General features: G+C 41.2%; 2 protein-coding genes across 19 annotated transcripts in view; one reads left to right on the plus strand and one right to left on the minus strand.

Annotated features, from left to right (window-relative positions):
- The window catches only part of CCDC83 (coiled-coil domain containing 83), a 74,576-nt gene extending 66,899 nt beyond the window's left edge, over positions 1 to 7,677 (minus strand). For 6 of the 18 annotated variants that reach the window (XM_054241395.2, XM_078340104.1, XM_054241392.2 and 3 more), the window contains exons 1-2: positions 7,468 to 7,677; positions 5,630 to 5,690 (exon numbers count right to left, since the gene is read on the minus strand). Coding sequence is in view for 4 of the 18 variants with exons in the window: in XM_078340099.1 (XP_078196225.1) it covers positions 244 to 3,249 (3,006 nt within the window). In the remaining 14 variants the exon portion in view is untranslated. Of the gene's footprint in view, positions 1 to 9; positions 5,691 to 7,020; positions 7,188 to 7,345 lie in introns of those variants that run through there. The other 12 variants (XM_035264092.3, XM_054241390.2, XM_054241389.2 and 9 more) reach the window with 9 other exon arrangements.
- On the plus strand, positions 6,975 to 25,340 carry LOC144577913 (uncharacterized). The gene is made up of 5 exons (XM_078339134.1): positions 6,975 to 7,057; positions 7,481 to 8,120; positions 9,037 to 9,134; positions 13,833 to 13,979; positions 22,661 to 25,340. Exons 1-3 carry the CDS (start codon positions 6,975 to 6,977, stop codon positions 9,115 to 9,117), a joined length of 804 nt encoding a protein of 267 aa, XP_078195260.1. The 3' UTR covers positions 9,118 to 9,134; positions 13,833 to 13,979; positions 22,661 to 25,340.
- The last annotated feature ends 209 nt before the right edge of the window (positions 25,341 to 25,549 follow it).

The raw sequence follows: 25,549 nt of genomic DNA on the forward strand, positions 1-25,549 counted from the left end.
TTTGCTTTTCTTCTCCCCTTCACCCACATTTGGCATTTCTCCCCAGGCTATCCCTCCCCACCTCCCCCTCCCACTGGCCCTCCCCAGTGTTTAGTACTCCCCTTTCTGTGTCCATGTGTTCTCATTTTTCATCACCCACCTATGAGTGAGAATATGCGGTGTTTCATTTTCTGTTCTTGTGTCAGTTTGCTGAGGATGATGTTCTCCAGATTCATCCATGTCCCTACAAACGACACAAACTCATCATTTCTGATTGCTGCATAATATTCCATGGTGTATATGTGCCACATTTTTCCAATCCAGTCTATTATCAATGGGCATTTGGGTTGATTCCAGGTCTTTGCTATTGTAAAACAGTGCTGCAATGAACATTCGTGTACATGTGTCCTTATAGTAGAACGGTTTACAGACTTTTGGATATATACCCAGTAGTGGGATTGCTGGGTCAAATGGAATTTCTATTTCTAAGGCCTTGAGGAATCGCCACACTGTCTTCCACAATGGTTGAACTAATTTACACTCCCACCAACAGTGTAAAAGTGTTCCTTTTTCTCCACATCCTCTCCAGCATCTGTTGTCTCCAGATTTTTTAATGATCGCCATTCTAACTGGCGTGAGATGGTATCTCAATGTGGTTTTGATTTGCATCTCTCTGATGACCAGTGACGATGGGCATTTTTTCATATGATTGTTGGCCTCATATATGTCTTCTTTCGTAAAGTATCTGTTCATATCCTTTGCCCACTTTTGAATGGGCTTGTTTGTTTTTTTCCTGTAAATCTGTTTGAGTTCTTTGTAAATTCTGGATATCAGCCCTTTGTCAGATGGGTAGACTGCGAAAATTTTTTCCCATTCTGTTGGTTGCCGATCCACTCTAGTGACTGTTTCTTTTGCCGTGCAGAAGCTGTGGAGTTTCATTAGGTCCCATTTGTCTATTTTGGCTTTTGTTACCAATGCTTTTGGTGTTTTGTTCATGAAGTCCTTGCCTACTCCTATGTCCTGGATAGTTTTGCCTAGATTTCCTTCTAGGGTTTTTATGGTGCCAGGTCTTATGTTTAAGTCTTTAATCCATCTGGAGTTAATTTTAGTGTAAGGTGTCAGGAAGGGGTCCAGTTTCTGCTTTCTGCACATGGCCAGCCAGTTTTCCCAACACCATTTGTTAAACATGGAATCCTTTCCCCATTGCTTGTTTTTGTCAGGTTTATCAAAGATTATATAGTTGTATGTATGTTGTGTTGCCTCCGGTGCCTCTGTTTTGTTCCATTGGTCTATATCTCTGTTTTGGTACCAGTACCATGCTGTTTTGATTACTGTAGGCTTGTAGTATAGTTTGAAATCCAGTAGTGTGATGCCCCCCGCTGTGTTCTTTTTGCTTAGAATTGACTTGGCTATGCAGGCTCTCTTTTGGTTCCATATGAAGTTCATGGTGGTTTTTTCCAGTTCTGTGAAGAAAGTCGATGGTAGCTTGATGGGGATAGTGTTGATTCTGTAAATTACTTTAGGCAGTATAGCCATTTTCACGATATTAATTCTTCCTAACCATGAACATGGAATGTTTCTCCATCTGTTTGTGTCCTCTCTGATTTCGTTGAGCAGTGGTTTGTAGTTCTCCTTGAAGAGGTCTCTTACGTTCCTTGTGAGTTGTATTCCAAGGTATTTTATTCTTTTTGTAGCAATTGCGAATGGCAGTTCGCTCTTGATTTGGCTTTCTTTAAGTCTGTTATTGGTGTAGACAAATGCTTGTGATTTTTGCACATTGATTTTATATCCTGACACTTTGCTGAAGCTGCTTATCAGTTTCAGGAGTTTTTGGGCAGAGGCGATGGGGTCTTCTAGGTATACTATCATGTCGTCTGCAAATAGAGACAATTTGGCTTCCACCTTTCCTATTTGAATACCCTTTATTTCTTTTTCTTGCCTGATTGCTCCGGCTAGAACTTCCAGTACTATATTGAATAGGAGTGGTGAGAGAGGGCATCCTTGTCTAGTGCCAGATTTCAAAGGGAATGCTTCCAGTTTTTGCCCATTCAGTATGATATTGGCTGTTGGTTTGTCGTAAATAGCTTTTATTACTTTGAGATACGTTCCATCGATACCGAGTTTATTGAGGGTTTTTAGCATAAAGGGCTGTTGAATTTTGTCAAATGCCTTCTCTGCGTCAATTGAGAAAATCATGTGGTTTTTGTTTTTGGTTCTGTTTATGTGGTGAATTACATTGATAGACTTGCGTATGTTGAACCAGCCTTGCATCCCCGGGATGAATCCTACTTGATCATGATGAATAAGTTTTTTGATTTGCTGTTGCAATCGGCTTGCCAATATTTTATTGAAGATTTTTGCATCTATGTTCATCATGGATATTGGCCTGAAGTTTTCTTTTCTCGTTGGGTCTCTGCCGGGTTTTGGTATCAGGATGATGTTGGTCTCATAAAATGATTTGGGGAGGATTCCCTCTTTTTGGATTGTTTGAAATAGTTTTAGAAGGAATGGTACCAGCTCCTCCTTGTGTGTCTGGTAGAATTCGGCTGTGAACCCGTCTGGACCTGGGCTTTTTTTGTGTGGTAGGCTCTTAATTGCTGCCTCAACTTCAGACCTTGTTATTGGTCTATTCATAGTTTCAGCTTCCTCCTGGTTTAGGCTTGGGAGGACACAGGAGTCCAGGAATTTATCCATTTCTTCCAGGTTTACTAGTTTATGTGCATAGAGTTGTTTGTAATATTCTCTGATGATGGTTTGAATTTCTGTGGAATCTGTGGTGATTTCCCCTTTATCATTTTTTATTGCATCTATTTGATTGTTCTCTCTTTTATTTTTAATCAATCTGGCTAGTGGTCTGTCTATTTTGTTGATCTTTTCAAAAAACCAGCTCTTGGATTTATTGATTTTTTGAAGGGTTTTTCGTGTCTCAATCTCCTTCAGCTCAGCTCTGCTCTTAGTTATTTCTTGTCTTCTGCTGGGTTTTGAGTTTTTTTGATCTTGCTCCTCTAGCTCTTTCAATTTTGACGATAGGGTGTCAATTTTGGATCTCTCCATTCTCCTCATATGGGCACTTATTGCATATGGGCACTTCCTCCATCCCTTTATTTTGAGCCTGTGTGTATCCTTGCATGTGAGATGGATTTCCTGTATACAGCACACTGATGGGTTTTGGATTTTTATCCAATTTGCCAGTCTGTGTCTTTTGATTGGTGCATTTAGTCCATTTACATTTAGGGTTAATATTGTTATGTGTGAATTTGATACTGCCATTTTGATGCTAAGTGGCTGTTTTGCCTGTTAGTTTTTGTAGATTCTTCATTATGTTGATGCTCTTTAGCATTCAGTGTGATTTTGGAATGGCTGGTACTGGTTGATCCTTTCTATGTGTAGTGCCTCTTTCAGGAGCTGTTGTAAAGCAGGCCTGGTGGTGACAAAATCTCTGAGTACTTGCTTGTTCGCAAAGGATTTTATTTTTCCTTCACTTCTGAAGCTCAGTTTGGCTGGATATGAAATTCTGGGTTGAAAGTTCTTTTCTTTAAGAATGTTGAATATTGGCCCCCACTCTCTTCTGGCTTGTAGTGTTTCTGCCGAGAGATCTGCTGTGAGTCTGATGGGCTTCCCTTTGTGGGTGACCCGACCTTTCTCTCTGGCTGCCCTTAGTATTCTCTCCTTTATTTCAACCCTGTTGAATCTAACAATTATGTGCCTTGGGGTTGCTCTTCTTGCGGAATATCTTTGTGGTGTTCTCTGTATTTCCTGCAATTGAGTGTTGGCTTGTCTTGCTAGGTGGGGGAAATTTTCCTGGATGATGTCCTGAAGAGTATTTTCCAGCTTGGATTCATTCTCTTCGTCCCCTTCTGGTACACCTATCAAACGTAGGTTAGGTCTTTTCACATAGTCCCACATTTCTCCGAGACTTTGTTCATTCCTTTTTGCGCTTTTTTCTCTAATCTTGGTTTCTCATTTTATTTCATTGAGTTGGTCTTCGACTTCAGATATTCTTTCTTCTGCTTGGTCAATTCGGCTATTGAAACTTATGTTTGCTTCGCGAAGTTCTCGTATTGTGTTTTTCAGCTCCTTTCATTCATTCATATTCCTCTCTAAGTTATCCATTCTTGTTATCATTTCCTCGAATCTTTTTTCAAATCTTTTTTCAAGGTTCTTAGTTTCTTTGCATTGATTTAATACATGATCTTTTAGCTCACCAAAGTTTCTCATTATCCATCTTCTGAAGTCTAATTCCGTCATTTCATCACAGTCTTTCTCCGTCCAGCTTTGTTCCCTTGCTGGTGAGGAGTTTTGGTCCTTTCTAGGAGGCGAGGTGTTCTGGTTTCGGGTGTTTTCCTCCTTTTTGCGCTGGTTTCTTCCCATCTTTGTGGATTTGTCCACTGGTCGTCTGCGTAGTTGCTGACTTTTCGATTGGGTCTCTGAGTGGACACCCAGAATGTTGATGATGAAGTATTTCTGTTGCTTGGTTTTCCTTCTACCAGTCTAGCCCCTTTGCTGTACGACTGCTGAGGTCTGCTCCAGATCCTGCTTGTCTGGGGTGCACCTCTAGCAGCTGTGGCACAGCGAGGGATGCTACCAGTTTCTTTTTCTGCTATCTTTGTCCCAGGATGATGCCTACCAAATGTCAGTCTTTTGGATATAGAGGGATCAGGGAGCTGCTTGAGGAGACAGTTTGTACTTTATAGGGGCTTAATTGCTGAGCTGTGAGCTCTGTTGTTCATTCAGGGCTGTTAGGCTGCTATGTTTGATTCTGCAGCAAATGAGCTCATTAAAAAACCCTTTTTTTTCCTCAAATGCTCTGTGTTGAGGGGTTTGGGCTTTATTTTTGGATGTCCGTTGAGGTCCTGCCCAGCTAGGACGCAGACTAGCCACTGTTTGGCTGCCGAGGCTCCGCCCTGCTGTTGTGTGATTTGCCCTGTTCCTGCAGGCTCTGCTGTGGTCTCCGCCACAGGGCTGGCGGAGTCTCTCTGTTGTAGCGGGTTGCCTCGGCAACGGCAGGCTGCGTCAGCAATGGGCGTGTATCTCAGTAGGGACAGGTTGCCTCGGCAACGGCAGGCTGCGTCAGCAGTGGGCGTGTATCTCAGTAGGGACGGGTTGCCTCGGCAACGGCAGGCTGCGTCAGCAGCGGGCGTGTATCTCAGTAGGGACGGGTTGCCTCGGCAATGGCAGGCTTTGTCAGCAGTGGGCGTGTATCTCAGTAGGGACAGGTTGCCTCGGCACCGGCTGGCTGCGTCAGCAATGGGCGTGTATCTCAGTTGGGGCGGGTTGCCTTGGTAATGGTGGACGCCCCTCCCCCTCAGAGCGTCTCGGGCGTCTGCCCGGGGCTTGTTTGAAATCGCGGTTTTGTTCGTCCCACTGGGCCAACCCTAACGCTCTGTCCCTGCGATCCCCTGGCTGGCCCACTGTCCAAGTCTAGCTCAGTCTCAAGTCCAGCCCTCTCACGTCTCCTGTTGCCGGTTCAATGGGGCACCCTGACAAGCGCGCCCTGTGGGGAGCGCTGGGTAGGGCCGGCCGCCGCCACCCCGGCTGCTGGCTTCGCCAGGCGGAAGTTCTGCCTGGCGTCCCGCGTCTCCTCTTCACTTGGGATTTTCCCCGTTCCGTGGGCAACAAAGATCAGTCTGGAAATGCAGCTCAGACTCACGTTTCCGCGGACACAACGCGAGCTCCAATCCTGGGTTGTTCTCACAGCGCCATCTTGAGTCCTATTCTCCAAAAACATTTTTTGACTCAATTAAAATGGTTTCCAGTAAATGTTTTTAAAAATCCTGAATTAATTTAAAGCCATTTCATAGTAATAGTACCACTTAAGCATTAGTTTTAAAAATTGAGACCTCTTTTTGTATAGATTATGTATATATGATATGGCCCAAAATAGTGTTAAAATGTAAAATTCGTCTGGTTTGGAAATGTGTTAAAATCATATTTTAAAATCAAGGTATTTTAAAATATCTAGATAAGTGGCATTTTCGAGTGTCACTTGGATGGTTGATGATGTATATGTATTTTCTCCATGTATTTTCTTCACCAATGCCAATCCTTCAGTCAGTGGCACATTTTTCTACTGTAGTACCCAAATTATATTGGAGTCTTAGCATTAAAATTAGTCCATCTTCTGATCCAGAATTGCTAATATCAAATAGTTTGAAATGCAGTATATTACACTAACTTCTCTAGTAACCAGAACCACCTTTTTTCCAAGATTTACTGTCCTTCAGTTTTAGCAATATCAACAAAGAAAAGAAAAATAACCATGAAAATATTATTGTGAGGATAAGGAGAAAATATGCAATAATTTTATACTCTATGGTGGAGAATAAAAAGGCTTCTTTCCACCTTCAAAGAGCAGTAGTGAGTCTAAAGAGGATCTTCTGGCGGTGGCTATAAGGCAATCATCAGTCTATTTCAGCAATTATCACATAGACTGATAAATATCCAGTCATTATTTTTCTTCTCTGTCATAGCAGGAATCTTTCTTTTCTTATGGCTTAGATAGGGCACTTTTCCCCATCTCCTAATCACGTGCTCAGCTCTCTCTCTTGCCCAGCAGAAAATTAGGGGATACGGAAGGGAGTGAGGAAACAAACATGGCACTGTACAAATGTGACAAATTCATAAAAAGTCTGGGTGCAGTGGCTCACACCTGTGATCCCAGCACTTTGGGAGACCGAGGTGGGTGGATCACGAGGTCAGGAGTTCGAGAGCAGCCTGGCCAAGATGGTGAAACCCCATCTCTACTAAAAATACAAAAATTAGCCAGGCGTGATGGTGGCGCCTCTGATCCTAGGTACTACTCAGGAGGCTGAGGCAGGAGAATCGCTTGAACCGACGGGGCAGTAAGCTGAGATCACACGACTGCACTCCAGCCTGGGCAACAGAGAGACTCTGTCCCCCCCGCTCAAAAAAAATTCATAAAAGAAACCAACTGTTATCTTTAGAAGAATGTTGTATCTAGAGCAAGAAGTTGAAACCAATCTATGAATTGGGATATGAGGATAAAAGACATCAGTAACACAGTGCATATGAAGTACCTACAGGGGAAGAGCTGGTATGGAGAAGGAAACAAGAATATGTGAGGTCCTTACTCAGAAAGCATTCACTAGACTGGGAATTTGATGAGAGGGGCCCTGAGAGAAGCTAGACCGAGCCTAGTCCCAGCCCTGCACAGCGTTGTATAACCTCGGCCAAGTCTCTGAACCTCTGAGCTGTTTCCTCCTCCATCTGTCCGGGCCATTATGAGGCTCCCGACGCTTTGTGAAAACTAAGTGATAAAGCCTCATAAGAATGGAAGGCATTCTTAGTCTACTCCGCGTCTGCCGCGTGGTAGGGGCTGTGTGAGGGAACCGTGAAGGTGACAAACCTGAATCAAATTCAGAGCCTGCCTTCCGAGAGGGCAAGCAATGTATCCAGGGCTTCTACCCAAGGTGGTGAGCGATGACTTAACACTCTGAGCAGATTAAGAAGGCCTGCCCTCCTTCTCACCTCCTGGGTGAAGAGGGGTGGGTCTGTCAGAACCCTTTCCAGCAGCTCCTAACGCTCAAGAACGACGCTTCGTGGACGAGACCAGAAGGGCGCGACCCCCAGGAAGATCTCGAAGTGGCGCAAGCCCAGGCCGCGAGGAAAGGCCCTTGGAGGGAGGGGGCGGGGACATTTATAAAGTCTTCAGTGTCAGACTGGAAGGCGTCAGGGGCCAAGAAAGGAGGCCAGCCAGTCTCCTTATATCCCTTCCACAGCTTCCGGGGGCGGATACCCGGGGCCGTAGGCCGATAGCCTGCACTCCAGTTCAGCCCGCCTACCAGGCCCGCCCGCTGCACTGCAGTCGCTGCCCCGCCCTGCATTTCCAAGGCAACCGAAGTCCTCTTCACTCCCTCCCCACCCGCCCTTGCGTAGCCGCGAACGGCGGGCCCAGCGCGCCATCTGGTGGCGGCACACGGAAGAGCTTTGGTAGCCGCGGTGGTCCGGGCGGGATTTCCATCTACCCTCAGCCAGCTCGTCTGATTAAACGCTCTCTCGCTCATTGGCTCCCTTTAGTCGCAAACCCGGAAGTTGGTTACTGTAGACACTGGACCCACAGGCTTTGTGCTGTGACCGTGAGCAGGTCATTTGGTTCTCAGCGTCTGTATCTTCGGTGTAAAGTGAGACGTCTGGACTCGGTGGTGGTTTCCGCATAGCTAGGGGCATTAGGATGGGACACGGGCGTCTCGTGCGGCTTCTGCGTGCCTCTGCCACGCCCCGCTCCTCTCCGCTTCTTCCGCTGCAGCGGCTTCTCTTCTTTCTTCTTTTTCTTTCTTTTCTTTCTCGCTCCCTTTCCTCTTCCGTCTCCTTCCTTCCTTCCTTCCCTCCTTCCTTTCAAATTCCTTCCTTCCTTCCTTTCCTTTTCTTTCCCTCTCTTTTCCTCTCTTTCTGCCTCTTTTCTTTTCGACGGAGTTTCGCTCTTGTTATCCAGGCTGGAGTGCAGTGGTGCAATCTCGGCTCACAGCAACCTCCGCCTCCCGGGTTCAAGCGATTGTCCTGCCTCGGCCTCCCGAGTAGGTGAGGTTACAGGCATCCGCCGCCATGCCCGGCTAATTTTTTGTATTTTTAGTAGAGACGGGATTTCTCCCTGTTGGTCAGTCTGGTTTCGAACTCCTGACCTCAGGTGATCTGCCCGCCTCGGCTGCACAAAGTGCTGGGATTACAGGCGGGAGCCATCGCGCTTCTTGTCTTTCCACTTTTGTACACGAATTCTTGGTTTTAGCTCTTAAAAAGAATGGCAGATCCCTGGACTAAATGCTTATGGGACAACTTCCTGCTGTACAAGTCCTTGATCCTATTTTCCTTCTCGCTTTACTTTTTTGTTCCTAAACCTTAAGAAAGGAATTTAAGTCCAGTATTTCCCACTCTACGTTTTTTGCAGTTCTCTTCTCGGAGGAAGAAAAAGGAAATCCTATATCTACAGCCTTTAAAGTTACTCTTTGCTCTCCTGTATTCTTTCTCATTAGCTGCCTCAAGACTTTTTTTTTTTGTACTTTGACATTGGCTCTGAACGGAAAATTTTCTTTTACATCCTAGGAGCGTCTATGTCCTGGTATTTACATCTCAGTCAATTATTTATCCTTTTGTCTCAGGAAGACAGATATGAGGCTCCTTTAAGCTTCCCTGCTCCCTTCGTAAGTCACCTGTTTTGCACCGTTAAGTTTGTTTTTTAAAAAATGGATTATCATATTTTTTATTCATGCTGTTATATTAATAACGTATTAACTTAAAGTAATGGAAATGAAGCAGCTAACAAAAATATTGAGCATCTTTTGGTTAAAGGAGTTTTTCTCATCAGTAAAATGTCATACACAAATTATCCATTATTATTAGAGATAATTTACTTGTTCCGCCTCATGTAAACCTCCCTTTATTCTATCAGTGTTGTGTTTACTAAGTGCCAGGAATTTGCTATGATCCGCACATCTGATAAAGGTTCTTCTGTTAACCTGGTTTTCCCTAAAATAACAACATCAGATGGGATTATAAGAGAAAATTATTAAGAGTGCAAATTCAGGAGAAAAAGCTACTAGTGGAGGATTTTTAAAGCATGGTGATTTTTTTAGTTAAGTAAAAAAGCAATTTGTGATTCTTCAGCACTTTGAATTCATTCCCACATCATTTCCTATAAATCTTAGGCCTGCTTCTTTTATGAGAGCCTGGACCCATAGTAAAAAATGTACTTTTATCCTATCATTTATATCCTGCACAGTTTTTCTTACGGTGTCTCCCAGTTGGTGGTCAGTGTGAAGCCAGATAAAAACCATTTGTCGAATTTCCTCATTTGACCTTGATTTTCTGTCAGCCTTGCCATGTTGAATTGATGTAGAATTTGATGTAGGAAAGTGTCTACGGTAGAAAAAGCCAAATATACTGTCTGTTTTTGGCAAAACCACAAAGAACCTGTTTGATATGAACAATTGCTAAACAAAAACAACTGCAGGGTCTTATTAAATCTTACAATAATTTCTAAAGACCTGAACTAGAAATGAACTTACTGCCTTTCCAAACCAGTTCAAACTTTAGTAAATCAGACATTTTACCTACAGCAGTTACTTTTGAGACATAGAAAAGCTGTGCTACAACTTCTTATCCAAAAACTTTGTTCCTCACAAATTTGAAACAATTAAATGGATGGCTTTGCAAAAATAAATAATCATGAACTGAAATATTCACTTGAGAGGAAAAAAGTATATGCTACCTTTAAGAAGGAGATTGTTTTAACCCAACATCCATTGTCACATTGCAATATTATAAAATGGGATGGTGTCTCACTTTATAAGAGTCACATTTTTTTCACTTGAAGCCAGAGGCGTATCCCTGCAGTTCACTTTTTTTCTTTATCTCTCCAAAGAAGTTTAACTTGAATAACCAGAATTCTGGCAAAAAGATATCACATCTCTTTTTTTTCCTCCTTACTTCCTCTGCCTAATTAATTTTTGAAATTACTCTTATGAACTCTTTGTTTTCTTAGATATAAGAGGAGTCCAGGACAGTAAGCTGGAGCCAGGGTTTCTTATCTCAGGAAGCTAGGCTATATGATATGAATTACGTCTGAGGGGTTTAGCATGTGACATCACAAGAACATTTAGCAACAATGAATTGCCATAGTTTTAAAATATGAACACAGAAGGACAAACATATAGACCAATAGAATATAACAACAAAAATCAAGAAATATACTTATACATTCATGATTAATTGCTTCAGACAAAAGTATCAAAGTAACTCAATAAGCAAAGGATAATCTTTTCAACAAATTCTACTGTAACTGTTGGATATCTATTTGGGAAAAAAATGAACCTTCACTCTGACCAAAGTCCATGTAAAAAAGTAACTCAAAATAAATCATAAAGGTGAAAACTATAAAACTTTTAGAATAAGACAAAAAATCTTTTTGACTTTGCATCAGGAAAATCTTATATAGAACACAAAAAGCATGATTCAAAAAAGAAAAAAAACCTTGAACTTCATCAAATTTAAATTTAAAACATCTGCTCTTGAGGGTTTTTTTTTCCTTTGGTTTGTTTGTTTTTTGAGTCAGGGTCTTGCTCTGTTACCCAGGCTGGAATGCAGCAGTATGAAATGGGCTCACTCTGCAGCCTTAAACTCTCGAGCTCAAGTGCTCCTCCTACCGCAGCCTACTAAGTGGCTCGAACCACAGGCATGTGCCACCATGCTTGGCTAATTTTTTTATTATTTTATTTTTTGTAGAGATGAGGTTTTGTCATGTTGTCCAGGATGGTCTCAAACTCCTGGCCTGAGGCGATTCTCCTGCTTTGGCCTTCCAAAGTGCTGGAATCATAAGCCTGAACCACCATACCCAACCTGCTCTTTAATTTTAAGAAGATGAAAAGACAAGCCACAGTCTGGAAGAAAATATTTTCAATACATATACCAGAAGACTGCAATCTAGAATTTGTAAATAATTCCTGAAGCTCAATAATAAGAAAAAACTCAACTAATTACAAATGCCAAAAGATTTGCATAGATGCTCCAGAAAAGCAGATATATTCATGGCCAATTAGCACAGAAAAAGATGCTCAATAATGTTAGTTATCAGGGAAATACAAATTGATACCACAGTGAGTTACCACTACACACCCATTAGAATGGCTAAAAACCTAAAAAGACTGACAATACCATGTGTTGCCAAGGATGTGGAGTAACTGGAACTTTCATATATTCCTGGTGGAAAAACAAAATGGTACAACCATTTTAGAAAACAGTTTAGCAGTCTCTTATAAGGTTAAACATACACTATATGACCCAGCAACCCCACTGTTAGATACTTATTCAAGAGAAATGAAAATGAATGTTCATAGCTGCTTTATTTATACTACTACTTAATAAAAAAAGGAATGTTGCCAGCACTTGAGAGTGAAAAAAAAAAGGGTGTGGGGGAATGAACTATTGATATATGCAGTAACCTGGATGAGTCTCAAAAGAATTAAGTGAAGAAGCCAAGTGTGAAAAACAATACGCCGTATCATATGAAATCCTAGAAAAGCCTGGAAGCAGATCAGTGATGTCCTTGAGCTGAGGTGCTGGGGTGTGGGATTGACTGCAAGTGGGGCAGGAGAGAACTTTCGGGATTAAGGAAATGCTCTATATCTTGATTATGGTGGTGGTTACAATGGTGTATGCATTTGTTAAAAGCCATTGAACTACACATTTAAAATGGGTATATTTTATTATATATAAATTGTATTTTAACAAAGTTAATTTTTAAAAAATGTTTCAGCCTGGACATGGTGGCTCACGCCTGTAATCCCAGTACTTTGGGAGGTAGCAGGTGGATCACCTGAGGTCAGGAGTTTGAGACCAGCCTGACCAACATGGTGAAACCCCATCTCTACTAAAAATAAAAAATTAGCTGGGTGTTAGTGGTGCATGCCTTTAATCCCAGCTACTTGGGATGCTGAAGCAGGAGAATTGCTTGGATCTGGGAGGCAGAGGTTGCAGAGAGCCAATATTGCACCATTTACTCCATCCTGGGCAACAAGAGTGAAACTCTGTCTCAATCAATCAATCAATAAATGTTTCTCTTTCTTTGACACTTCTCTCTTCAAGAGGTGGCATCTCTGTTCTCCTGGAATCTGGGTGGTCTTATGACTGCTTTAAGCGAGAGAGTATGGAAATGGTCTGTGTTACTTCTAGGCTAGGTTATAAACAGTCATGCAGCTTCCTCCTGGTTCTTTTGGGATACCCAGAAGAAGCCAGCTGCCATGTAAGAAGTCCATCTCCTGTGAGACAAGCATGCTGGAGAGGCCAAGTATAGGTACTGTGGTCCACCATTCTAGCTGACCCCACCTTATAACCCACAAAGTGCCAGACATGTGAGCAAAGTCGTCTTGAACTGTCCCAGTTGGCCCATCCATCAGCTAAGTATTGTTGAGTTAATCTCAGCTGAAGCCACAGGAGCAAGAGATCACCAGTTACTAACCTACAGGATCTATGAACTGCAATAAAGTAGTGGTTTATTTATTTATTTATAAAAATTTTTTGTAGAGACCAGGTCTCACTGTGTTGCTGAGGCTCATCTTGAACTCCTAGGCTCAAGTGATCCTCCCGCCTCTGTCTTCCAAAGTGCTGGGATTACAGGCATGGGTTGTTGTTTTAAACTAATTAGTTTTGTTAGTGTATTAGTTGTCTATTATTGCACAACAAATTACAAATTTTAGCAATTGAAGACAATAATAATTTATTATCTCACAGTTTCTATGGATCAGGAATTTGGGAGCAACATCACTGGACAGTTGTAGCTTGACGTAACTCATGAGGTCAGATGTTGGACAGATTCTATCTCTGCCTGAAGGAGCATTCTAGGGGAAGTGTGGAGCAATCAAGTTATTCTGCAATTATAAGACAGTTGGATATTTTCCAGAAAAGGGGTAAAAGCAAGGTGCTATGGAGAACCTAATCCAGTCTTGAGAAAAATTTCCAGAGGAATTGAGGTCTAAATTAAAACTTGACAATGAGCAGGAACTTGACAATGAGCAGGACTCATTGAGTGGGAGGGCCTGGGACAGAGGGCATTGCAAATACAAAGGCCTAGAGGTAAAAATGAAGATGAGTTTCTAATGGAGCAGAAGAGATTACCATAGTTGGATAATAGGTTCCCAGGGATATGAGAGGGGTGAGACAAGAGGCTGGAGAAGCAAGTAGGGATGGATCATGGTGGGTCCTCAGCCATGCGGAGGATTACAGGCTCTGTGATGATGACAGACTTTCACTCTGGCAAGTGTGAAGGAGGGTGGGAATGGGCAGGACAGGGTCAGGTTCCAGGATAAAGTCCCCTGACCAGATTTTCAATCTTTCTTTTGCCTAAGGGCCACTCACTGGTTCCAGTTTCTGGTCCAAGATACATGTCTCAGACTCTGCCCTTTGCAAGATCGCAGTGACTGGTGAAAAGAATGACCTCATCTTTTTGACTCAAGTGTCAGCTTGCCTAATCTCTGGAGTCTTCTATGACTCAGGTGAGATGCCCACCTCCACACCAGAAAGTAGTCTATGAAACTACCATTACCACAACACCAGAGAACATGTGGAGAAATACTGCCTCACATAGAATAAGGCAGTATACATTCTAACTTCCATACTTTAAGAACTGTATTTGTTTGTGGAAAGAAAAATAAAAGGACATTTTCAGGAATATCTGCCAATATTAGGAAACTCAAGGTAGTGTGCTGTGTTTTCAAATAAGGGAATAATAAGGTTGTGAATTACTACCTACACACTTCATATGGTTTTGAGGACATACTCTTTTACCCTATATACAGCACGCTAGCTAAGAAACCATTGCCAGAAGACACATTCTTATCCATGTGAATGAAATGTCTAGAAAGGCAAATTTACTGAGACAGAAATTGAGAGACTTCAGCTAGGGTCACCAGCACAAGGTGACTTACACGATAGGGTCACCAGCACAAGGACTGCTTGGATAGGAAGCTGTCCAAGTGAAGCCATGAACAATTGAAAGGGGTAATGCAGAGAAGAATAGTCTTTGACCCCGAAGTTGAAAAATCCTTCTTCTATCGAATGCCCCTGACTTTAGGAAGTACCCATTGAGGCATCTGGTGAGACTGACAGATAATACTTTTCAGAACCATACTTTGTTGATGCTTATTTTGTTTAAGAACATGAAATTTGGAGTCAGTTCAGGGTTCTGAAGCTGCTTACTGGTTGTGTGACCTTGGACGAGTTACTCTACCTTTCTGTATCTCAATTTCCTGAACTATAGAATGGATGTGATATCGCATACTTCTCAGGGCTGTTCTGAAGATTAGCGGGTCTAATTCCTGGCACATAATAGGTTTTCAATAAATGTTAGTTCTTCCTTGTAGCCTTTTAACTATTATGTGAGAATGCTGGAAAATAGGGGAATGTGGAACTCTTCTGTGCTGCATTTCCCATGCAGCCAGACAGGGCTTTCTCCACTTGGTTAGTGTCATATTTGATGGGACCCAAATATGCATCTCTGACCCAACTCCAGGCCTGTGCGCGCGCGCACGCGCGCACACACACACACACACACACACACTCAGCATCAGTAGATGGCTCACAGCCACACCATGCCCCAAACTCATTATCTTCCACTCCTTCCAATTTGCCCCTCTGAAGATTGGGAATTGTTGTAGACTCTTATTATTTTTTTTTTTTTTTTGAGATGTAATCTTGCTCTGTCACCTAGGCTGGAGTGCACTTGCACCACCTTGATTCACTGTAACCTCTACCTCCCTGGTTCAAGTGATACTTCTGCCTTAGCCTCCCAAGTAGCTGGGATTTTAATGGTGTGCTACCACACCCAATTTGTATTTTTAGTAGTGATGGGGTTTCACCATGTTGGCCAGGCTGGTCTTGAACTCTAGACTTCAAGCGATCCACCTGCCTCAGTCTCCCAAAGTGCTGGGATTACAAGCATGAGCCACCACTCCTGGCCCATTCTAGACTCTTTAATTTTCCTCACCTCCAGATCTAATCAAGCTTCAAGTTTGTTAGTCTACTGACAGATTCCACTGGCCACAGCTGGAGTTGGAACACATTCTACAGTAGATTTAACCCAGTCATTAATTTTCATCCATAAGTATTTTGGATGATAATATTTGTTGAGCAGCTTCTATGAGCTAGCCACTATGTCAGGCTCTCTCTTCACTGCCTCCTCCCTAGTACAGGTTCCATCTTCCCTGACTTGACTGATGAAATAGCTTCCTACCTAGTCACTCTGCATTCAGTCCTTTCTCCACATTCTTCCACAGACCTATTCCCTTGTTTAAGATCATAATGGCTTCCCACAGATCTCTTAGGAAAGAGTTTCTGACATGGCCGATAAGGTCCTCCAAGATCCAGGCCCACCCAGGTCTAGGTCAGGTCCCCTTGTTATATATGCTCCAGTTGGGTTCCCCAAGAAACACCCTTATATGGGGATTTGAGTGCAGGTAGTTTATTAGGGAGGTAGTCTTAGAAAGCTGTGGGAGGAAAATCCAATTGAGGATATGTTAACAAACAAGTTACTGGGAGATGGGTAACTGGGGCTTGGTTTTACTGAGAACCCTGGGAGACAGCAAAGAACATGCTCAGAATTGTCCCACCCAGAGGCTGAGGAAGCTAGGTGGTTAATTCTCATTTATCATTGGTTGAGGATGCTCCTGAGGGCATTGATTCCTTGGCCCCAATAGCCTACAGGGGCTAACCATGTCCCTACCCACTGCAGGCCAGAGAGGTCGTCACTCAGGACTAAGTGTTGCAGGAAGAAGCTCTTGGCTTGCCTGGTGAATGCTGAGGGAACATGGGCAGCCACTAGAGTGACCACAGCTTTCAGAATGCACTTGACCTCCCCTTTGTAGCTCTCCTTACCCTTGAAATGAACTCATTCTGTATTGATCTTTCCAGCTCATCTCTTAGCTCTGTAAGGGTGTAGACCATGTCTGTCTGCTTCACCATTATACCACCAGTGCCTAGCACAGAGCCTGACATGTAAAAGGTGTTCAGAGATATTTAGCAAATGTTTGGATAAATGAATAAATGGTAATTCTTTCTAGAAAGTAAGCCAGGCATACTGTGAGAATGCCAGAAAGTAGTACCGACAAATAAGTTACACATGCATAATAAAACTTCTGTGTTATTGTGACATCTGAATTGACATACATCATTGATTTTCTAAAATTTAAATTTTAAGTTCAGGAGCACATGTGCAGGTTTGTTTTATGGGTAAACTTGTATATAGGGATTTGTTGAACAGGTTATTCCATCACCCAGGTACCAACCCTAGTACCCATTAGTTATTTTTCCTCATCCTTTCCTTCTTCCCACCCTCCACCCTCTGATAGGTCCCAGTGTGTGTTGTTCTGCTCTATGTGTATATGTGTTCTCATAATTTAGCCCTCACTTATAAGTGAGAACATGTGATATTTGGTTTGCCAAGGATAATGGCCTCCAGCTCCGTCCATGTCCCTGCAAAGGAACATGGCAAACTAATGCAGGAACAGAAAACCTTATTCTTTGTTATGGTTGTATAGTATTCTATGGGTATATGTGTACCACATTTCATTTAACCAGTCTACCATTGTTGGTAATTTAGGTTGATTCCATGTCTTTGTCATTGTGAATAGTGCTGTAATGAACATATGCATGCCTATGTTTTTATAATAGGATGATTATGTTCCTTTGCTTCTATACCCAGTAATGGGATTGCTGGGTTGAATGGTATTTCTGTTTTTAGGTCTTTAAGGAATTGCCACACTGTCTTCCACAATGGTTGAACTAATTTACACCCCTACCAACCCTGCATAAGTGTTCCTTTCTCTCTGTAACCTTGCCAGCATCTATTTTTGACTTTTTAATAACAGCCAATCAGACTGGTGTGAGACGATTTCTCACTGTGGTTTTGATTTGATGATCAGTGATGTTGTGCTTTTTTTTTTATGTTTGTTGGCCACATGTATGTCTTTTTTTGAGAAGTCTGTGCTTATCATTTGCCCACTTTTTAATGGTTTTTTTTTTGGTTGTAAATTTGTTAAAGTTCTTTATATATGCTGGATATTAAACCTTTGTCAGATGCATAGTTTGAAAATATTTTCTCCCATTCCATAGGTCATCTATTTACTCTGTTGATAGTTTCTTTTGCTGTGCAGAAGTTCAATTTTTGTTTTTGTTGCAATTGCTTTTGGTGTCTTCATTGTGAAATCTTTGCCTGTGCCTATGTCCAGAATAGTATTGCCTAGGTTGTCTTCCAGCGTTTTTATAGTTTTGGGTTTTACATTTAAGTTTTTAATCCATCTTGAGTTAGTTTTTATATGCGATATTAGAAAGGGGTCCGGTTTCAATCTTCTGCATATGCCTAGACAGTTTTCCCAGCACCATTTATTGAATAGGCAGTCTTTCCCCACTGTTGGTTATTGTCAGCTTTGTTATAGAACAGGTATTTCTCAGTGTGCGGCCTTATTTCTGAGCTCTCTATTCTGTTCCATTGGTCTATGTGTCTGTTTTTGTACCAGTACCATGCTGTTTTGGTAGCCCTGTAGTATAGTTTGAAGTTGGGTAGCAGATCCCTGATATCTTTTAAACAATATGCAGTTGAGCACTAACTCTCAAACTATGAAACTACTACAAGAAAATGTTGGGGAAAATCTCCAGGTTACTGGACTGGGCAATGCTTTCTTGAGCAGTAACCCACAAGCACAGGCAAGCAAAGCAAAAACAGACAAATGGGATCATATCAAGTTACAAAGCTTTTCCGCAACAAGAATACAGTCAACAAAGTGAAATGATAACCCGCAGAATGGGCAAAGATATTTGTAAACTACCTGTCTGACAAAGGATTAATATCAGAATATATAAGGAGCTCAAATGACTCTATAGAAACAATTCTAATAATCTGATAAAAATGGGCAAAAGATCTGAATAGACATTTCTTGAAAGAAGACATACAAATGGCAAACAGGTATATAAAAGGTGCTCAATATCATTGATCATCAGAGAAATGCAAGTCTAAGCTACAATCATCTCACCCTGTTAAAATTGATTATTCCCAAAAGACAGGCAATAACAAATAGTGGCGAGGATGTGGAGAAACCGGAACCCTTGCCCACTGTTGGTGAGAATGTAAATAAGTAAAACCACTATGGAGAACAGTTTGAAGGTTCCTTGAAAAACTAAAAATTAAGTTACCATATGATCTACCAATTCCACTGCTGGGTATATACTCAAAAGAAAGGAAATCAGTATGTTGAGGAGATATGTGCACTCTTAGGTTTACTGCAGCACTGTTTAAAATAGCTAAGATTTGGAAGCAACCTAAGTGTCCATCAGCAGATGAATGGATAAAGAAAATGTGATATGTATATCATTTATATATATGTATATATATAAAATCTGATATGTATATCATTTATATATGTATATATATAAAATGTGATATGTATATCATTTATATATGTATATATATAAAATGTGATATGTATATCATTTATATATATGTATATATATAAAATGTGATATGTATATAATTTATATATATATACACATATATATATACACACACACACACACACACAATGGAGTACTATTTAGCCATAAAATAATGCGGTTCAGTCATTTGTAGCAACATGGATGAAACCGAAGATCATTATGTTAAGCGAAAGAAGCCAGGAACAGAAAGGCAAACGTTGCATGTTCTCACTTATTTGTGGGGTCTAAAAATGAAAACAATTGAACTCAGGAGAGTTCAACCATCCCCACCTCCCCTCAGTCCCCCACTACCCTTCCCAGCCTCTGGCAACCATCCTTCAGATGGGCTTCAGATGTGCTGAGGGGAGGTATGGGGATGATGAAATTGACAAAGCCTGGTTTAGAAAAGACCAGTTACAAAAGGGTGACTATCATGCTGGGATAGCAGAAAGTAAAGTGTTCCATCATACTTAAAAAGAATGACTAAGACCTGCTATTTGATAGCACAACAGGGTTGCTACAATCAATAATACCTTAATTGTACATTAAAAAAATCAAGAATGCACGTTCCTATAGCTGTTTAAATTTAAAAAGGGGGCTAAGTGGCATTTATTTTTGTATGTTCATGGGATAACTCATGAATATCCCCCATGTACATTACATGACTTTCTCCGAAACTAAAAAACTTTGTGCTTCCCTTAAAACTTTAAATTTAAAAAGGCCCAACACAGTGGTAGGCATCTATAGTCTCAGTACTTGAGGAGATGAGGAGGATCCTTTGAGCCCAGGAGTTTGAACCCAACCAGGGCTACATAGTGAGATCCTGTCTCTAAAAATAAGTAAATAAATAAAAATTTGCTTTTAAATGTTCTATATCTTGATTATGCTGTTGGTTTCATGAGTATATATACGTGAAAATTCATGTGACTGTTACATATGTGGAGATACCTATGCTGATATAGTTTGGATATTTATCCTTACCCAAATCTCATGTTTAATTGTAATCCCCAGTGCTGGAGGTGGACCCTGGTGGAAGGTGTTTGGGTCATGGGGGTGGATCCCTCATGACTTGGTGTTGTCTTTGCCATAGTGAGTTCTCTTGAGATCTGGTTATTTAAAAGTGGGTGGCACTTGCCCCGCACTCTTTCTCACTTGTTCCTGCTTTCACCATGTGAGGTACCTGCTCCCCATTTGCCTTCTGCTGTGTTTGGAAGCTTCCTGAGGCTTCCCTGGAAGCCAAGCAGATGCTGGCACCATGATTCCTGTAAAACCTGCATCACTGTAAGCCAATTCAACCTCTATTCTTTATAAACTACCCAGTCTCAGGCATCTCTTTATAGCAAAGCAAGAACGTCCTAATACATACACCTGTGTCTATATCTACATCTGTATCTATGTTTGTATCTCCAGAGAAAACAGCTTTGTGCAACCCAAAATATGGATACATAATATCTCCCAAGAAATAGATTTCCTGCTGGTATCACAATAATTTATTTTCTTCACAAGTTCCTGTCCTAATGTTTATATTTGAGGGGGAAATACAATATTACTTTTCATTATCACTTATTTTTGATACAGAAGGTTGTCAGAGGTTGACAGGTTTTAATAACTGTAGTCTAGAACCACTAAAAGCATAAAACAGTGGTGCTTAACTAGGGTAATTTTGTCCCCCTGGGGACATCTGGCTATGTCTGGAGACATTTTGAATTGTCATGACTAGGGAAGGGGTGCTACTGGCATAAATAAATAAAAACTTTGTTTTAGATGTTCTATAACATTTGTGGTATAATTAGTGGATGGAGGCCAGGGATGCTGCTAACCATCCTGCAATGCACAGGATGCCCCCAACAATCTCAGTACTAAATTTCAATAGTACTGAGATTGAGAAAGCGTGGTTTGGAAAAGACCAGTTACACAAGGGTGAATATCATTGTGGGATCGCAGAAAGTAAAGTGCTCCATCATTGTTCACCCATTCTTCATCTGCTCTTATAGATCATCAGAGGCTCCATTCTGAGGGAGGACTAGTCATTATAATATATGTTCCTCTAGGTTAGAAATCAGATTTGGGGTCATAACAGTAGCCAAAGGCCCTGCTTCTGCAGTCAATTGGGCTTAATTGTTGTCAGCAATGATGAGGAGAGTAGCACCATCATATGGCTTCCTGGCTTCATCATTTTAACTTAAAAAGGATGTATCAAGAAAAGTAGGGGAGGTGTATTCTTCTGCTAGGTCTACCATAACAAAATACCACAGACTGGCTATAAATAGTAGAAAGTGATCCAGATCAAGGTGCCATCAGGATTGATGTTTGAGCAAGGCTTTCTTCCTGACTTACAGATGGCTGTCTCCTTACTATGTCCTCACATCGTCTTTCTTCTGTTCACATGAGGAAAGAGAGAGATCCCTGCTAGGTCTTCCTCTTCTTATGAATATACCAATAAATGGTAGAAAGGGGCATTTAGGGTTGATTACCATTATTCTTAATATATTATTATTATCATAATAATTTTATATATCTCGTAGTGCCACATGTATATAGATATATGAGACTATAAGATAAGAGATTTCCAGTTAAACATGGCAGTTTATCTCCTCTTCCTACTGAAACCTCACTAAATGTATATGTGTGTGGTGGGGTAGGGTAGGCGTGGGGTGGGGTAGGTGTGGGCTGTGGTATACATCCAAAAAGACAGAGAATTGGAAAGGAGTCATCAGCAAATGGGAAATTTCAGAAAAAAATTTTTGGAAGGTGGAAAATTAGTAGAGGAGAGAAACATGATTTTGAGTAGAAGAGGTTACTATGTGAGAGCTCATAGAGGACACAGGACTTAAAGTGGTACCAATAGCATGGAAGGTAAGCGAGGTGCAGGGATTGCTTATATGTTTGTTAGGAGCTATTAGAGCTGAAGGACCTCTTCCCCTGTCTGTGGCTAAGTAGCTACCCTCTACTGGTGACAGAAGACAAGTTCTCTGGAGAAAGTGAACCAGAGACAGCCCAGACAGACGCAGGGACACCACACATGTAGGGATGAGGTGGAGTTGAATTTATGGCAGGAGCCTGAAACATGCAGATTGTGGGAAAATTTGAGTAATGAACAGTGAGATCCTCAGCCTTCCTTCTCAGACCTTGTCACAGAAAGACCCTACTACCAAATAGCAACTAGACATATGCTGCCCTCCCCAGCAGGTAGGAGACTGGAGGCTTTTTCTCAAGAGTAAACACCTCTACATACTGACATTTGAAGCCTCCAACACAAAAGTAGTGAAGGAAATCCCATTATGATAGTTGTGCAGTAGACCTAGAGAGCAATCACCCCAACTGGAGCAGGAGAATTGGAGGGTTCTGAGAGGGAGATTGCCAGGAAAACAATGGAGTAGAAAGATTATTGGATATATTTGAGTATTTGGAAAATAAATATCCTTGTGCTACACAGGCCTGTGGATCCTGGTTCCAAACCTGCCAGAGAGCTGAACTCGTAGTTAGCAATTTTCCCCCTTCACTTCTCCCCAGTGTCCAAATGGCTTTCCCATAATTAGTCTTGCAAATCTGATCATGTCACTTCCCTCTACTTAAAAACATATATATGATGTATTTTTTTAAAAGGATTGTTTACATTGCTGCCTGTTTTCATTCTTTTCTTTTCTCTCTCTCTCTGTCTTTCTTTCCTTCTTTTCTTTTCTTTCTTTCTTGGTCTCCCTGTGTTGCCCAGGCTGGAGTACAGTGGAGCAATCATAGCTCACTGCAGCCTTGACCTCCTGGACTGAAGAAATCCTCCCAGCGCAGCCTCTCAAGTAGTTGGGACTACAGGGTCACACCACCATACCTAGATAATTTTTAGATTTTTTTCTGTAGAGACAAGGTCTCTGTGTTGCCCGGGCTGGTCTTGAACTCCTAGTCTCAAACAATTCTACTGCTTCAGCCTCGCCAACTGTTGAGATTAAAAGCATGAACCACCACACTAAGCCTTAAAAACCTATAGAAGCACTCATTTGTCAAGTCTCAGCTTGAACATTACTTCCTCATAAATACCTCCTCTAACTGCCTGTCCTGAAGCTAAGTCAGATTTCCAGTGCATGTTCTTACAGCTCCTTGTACTTCTTCTCATAGCATTCATAACGCTTGAATTCAATTATTAGTGTGATTATGTTTTAATGACTCTTTTCATCACTGGCTGTAAAGTCACTGTTGTTGGAAAGTTTGTCAACCACCTTCGCTGCATTATGTCTAACATCTAACATAAGGCCTGGAGCATATTTGTTGAATGAATACAATAATTAATTGTTTGGGAAATATTATCATGGAACAAATCTAGTTCTCAGCTCTGCAATGTTCTTGCTATGTAAATGTGTCTAAATTATTTACTGTCTCAAAGTCTTGTTCACTTGTAAAATAGAATTAGTAATACACACCTCATATGGTTGTTACGAGGGTAACAAATGATGTATCTAAAGACCTACGTAATGGAGCCTGGCAAGGAGAGATGCCCAATAAGTGGTAGCTTTTATTATTATTCACCAGATTTGCCGCCTAAGTTCTGCAGAGTTGTGCCAACCAGTTATTTTGCACATATGCACTTTCAGTATATGCGTGTAGCATTTCAAATACAGAATAATGTAAAGAGCTTTCAGCCCCTGATGAATCACTATATAAAGATAGTAATTAATGGGTCATTCCAGAAATTTTCAATTAAAAGTGATAATAGACTTAAAACTCGGTAAAACTTACTTTTTAAAAGTAAGCCAGCATGATAGTTTCATGGATGTATACATATGTCAGAATTTATCAAGTTGTACATTGTAATTATGGGCAGCTTATTATGTGTACCTTCCAAGTTTATTGCTTATGTTTAGCTTATTCTTGTCACTCCTAAGTTTTTTGTTGTGGTCAGATCTTTCCATCATTTTTCTTTATGGCTTTTGCTATTAGTGTGTTGATATGCAAACAATTGTATATATTTAATGTGTACATCTTTATGAGTTTGGACATCTGCATACCCTATAATACTATCACCACAACCAAAGTACTAAACATATCCATCACCTCCAGAATTTTTCTTGTGTATTAAAAAACCTATTTTCTTAAAATAAGAAAAATACTAAGACATCACCACATAGAATGAACTACATGAATTAGTTCTATTATTTAGGAGGAAGTTTGATAATTTAATTTGTTTTAACCAAAAGGATCTATTTGCATTATTTGTCTTCAATTTGAGGATAGTTTAATTGTTTTTCAGATGGGTTTTTCACTTTGAGATTTGCTCTGCAGTTTGACAAATGTTGATGGCATCACTGCCGAAACTCCACTCCTCAAATGTACATATTTGCTGAAGGTTAATCTTGCTTTGATAGCACAAAAGCAAACTTTCTACATTTCGAAGTTGGCAGATGCTTTTCACAGTGGTGCCCTGAAAAATATGCATAATGCCAGTTTTTAAAGCTGGTATCCTTCATAGATCTGATACTTGTGAACTTGAGCCTCTTTCTGAAGAGTGACTACTTAAGCATACAATTGATGAATTATGAGTATCTACACATGACTCAATATCTGTATTTCTGCTGTTGTTAAGCCAGCAACAATCTGTATTCTTTATTTATTGACACTCATTGAATACACCCAACTTGGGTTAGCCAGTCCAAAGACCCGTGAATAAAACCCCAGGTCATGGAACTGAGAGTTGATGAAGAGCATGTGCTGCTTCCATGAATTTGGTGAAGAACTTTGAGATATAGTGGCCTAGTTTTTGTTGCCTCCAAAGCTGACCCTAATTCAAGAACTTGGGATGTAGGTAGTTTATTTAGGAAGTGATCCCAGGAAGCATAAATCAGGAAGTAGAAGAAGTGGAGAGAGAGGGGAGAAATGTTAATTTTAAAAATGTGTTCATGAGTAAGTTTCTGCTGTGGGAAACTGGGGCTCCATCTCACTAGGGATGCTGTAAGGACACTGAAGGAAGAAGCTTCAAAATTGTGCCACCATGGGATAGAGAAGCTAGATTGTTTGTTCACATATTCTTATTGTTTGAAAGATGCCCCTGTTATTCCTCATTCTTTGAAAGATGCCCCTGAGAATTAAGGGCATCTATCCCTTTTTCCCACCCCTTTGTGGACCGAGCAAACTCTTGTGAGCTGAAGAAAGTCCTAGACAAAGACACAAAGAGATGTCAGCCATTGAGATGGAGCTGCGGGTAAACTCAGAGGTTGGACAAGGGGATGTGTCTGGAACATAAACCCTACATGCGGCATGGAAGGTTTAGGATCTTGGATGTGTCAGACATCAATGCAAGATGTTAATGAATATGTGGTGGCATGGTTAAAGCAATGGGTTTATAAACTCTGAAGGAGGGATTTTCCTTCACCATTTTTTTCCAGAATAAAATAAAATTGATGAAATGCACAATTAGCTAGTCAACTCAGTTGTTTGGTATCCAGTAGACCACTGGTTTTCAGAGCGTGGTCTTCAGTCCTGCAACATCAGCATCATCTAAAATTAGTTAGGAATGAAATGAATAGGGGCCCACCACAGCCCTATTGACTCAGAAACTCTGGGTTGGGACTCAGAAATCTGTGCCAAGCCCTCCAAGTAATCTTGATACACACTG

The sequence above is a fragment of the Callithrix jacchus genome, chromosome 10 (genome assembly GCF_049354715.1).
Source record: "Callithrix jacchus isolate 240 chromosome 10, calJac240_pri, whole genome shotgun sequence".
NCBI lineage: Eukaryota > Metazoa > Chordata > Mammalia > Primates > Cebidae > Callithrix > Callithrix jacchus.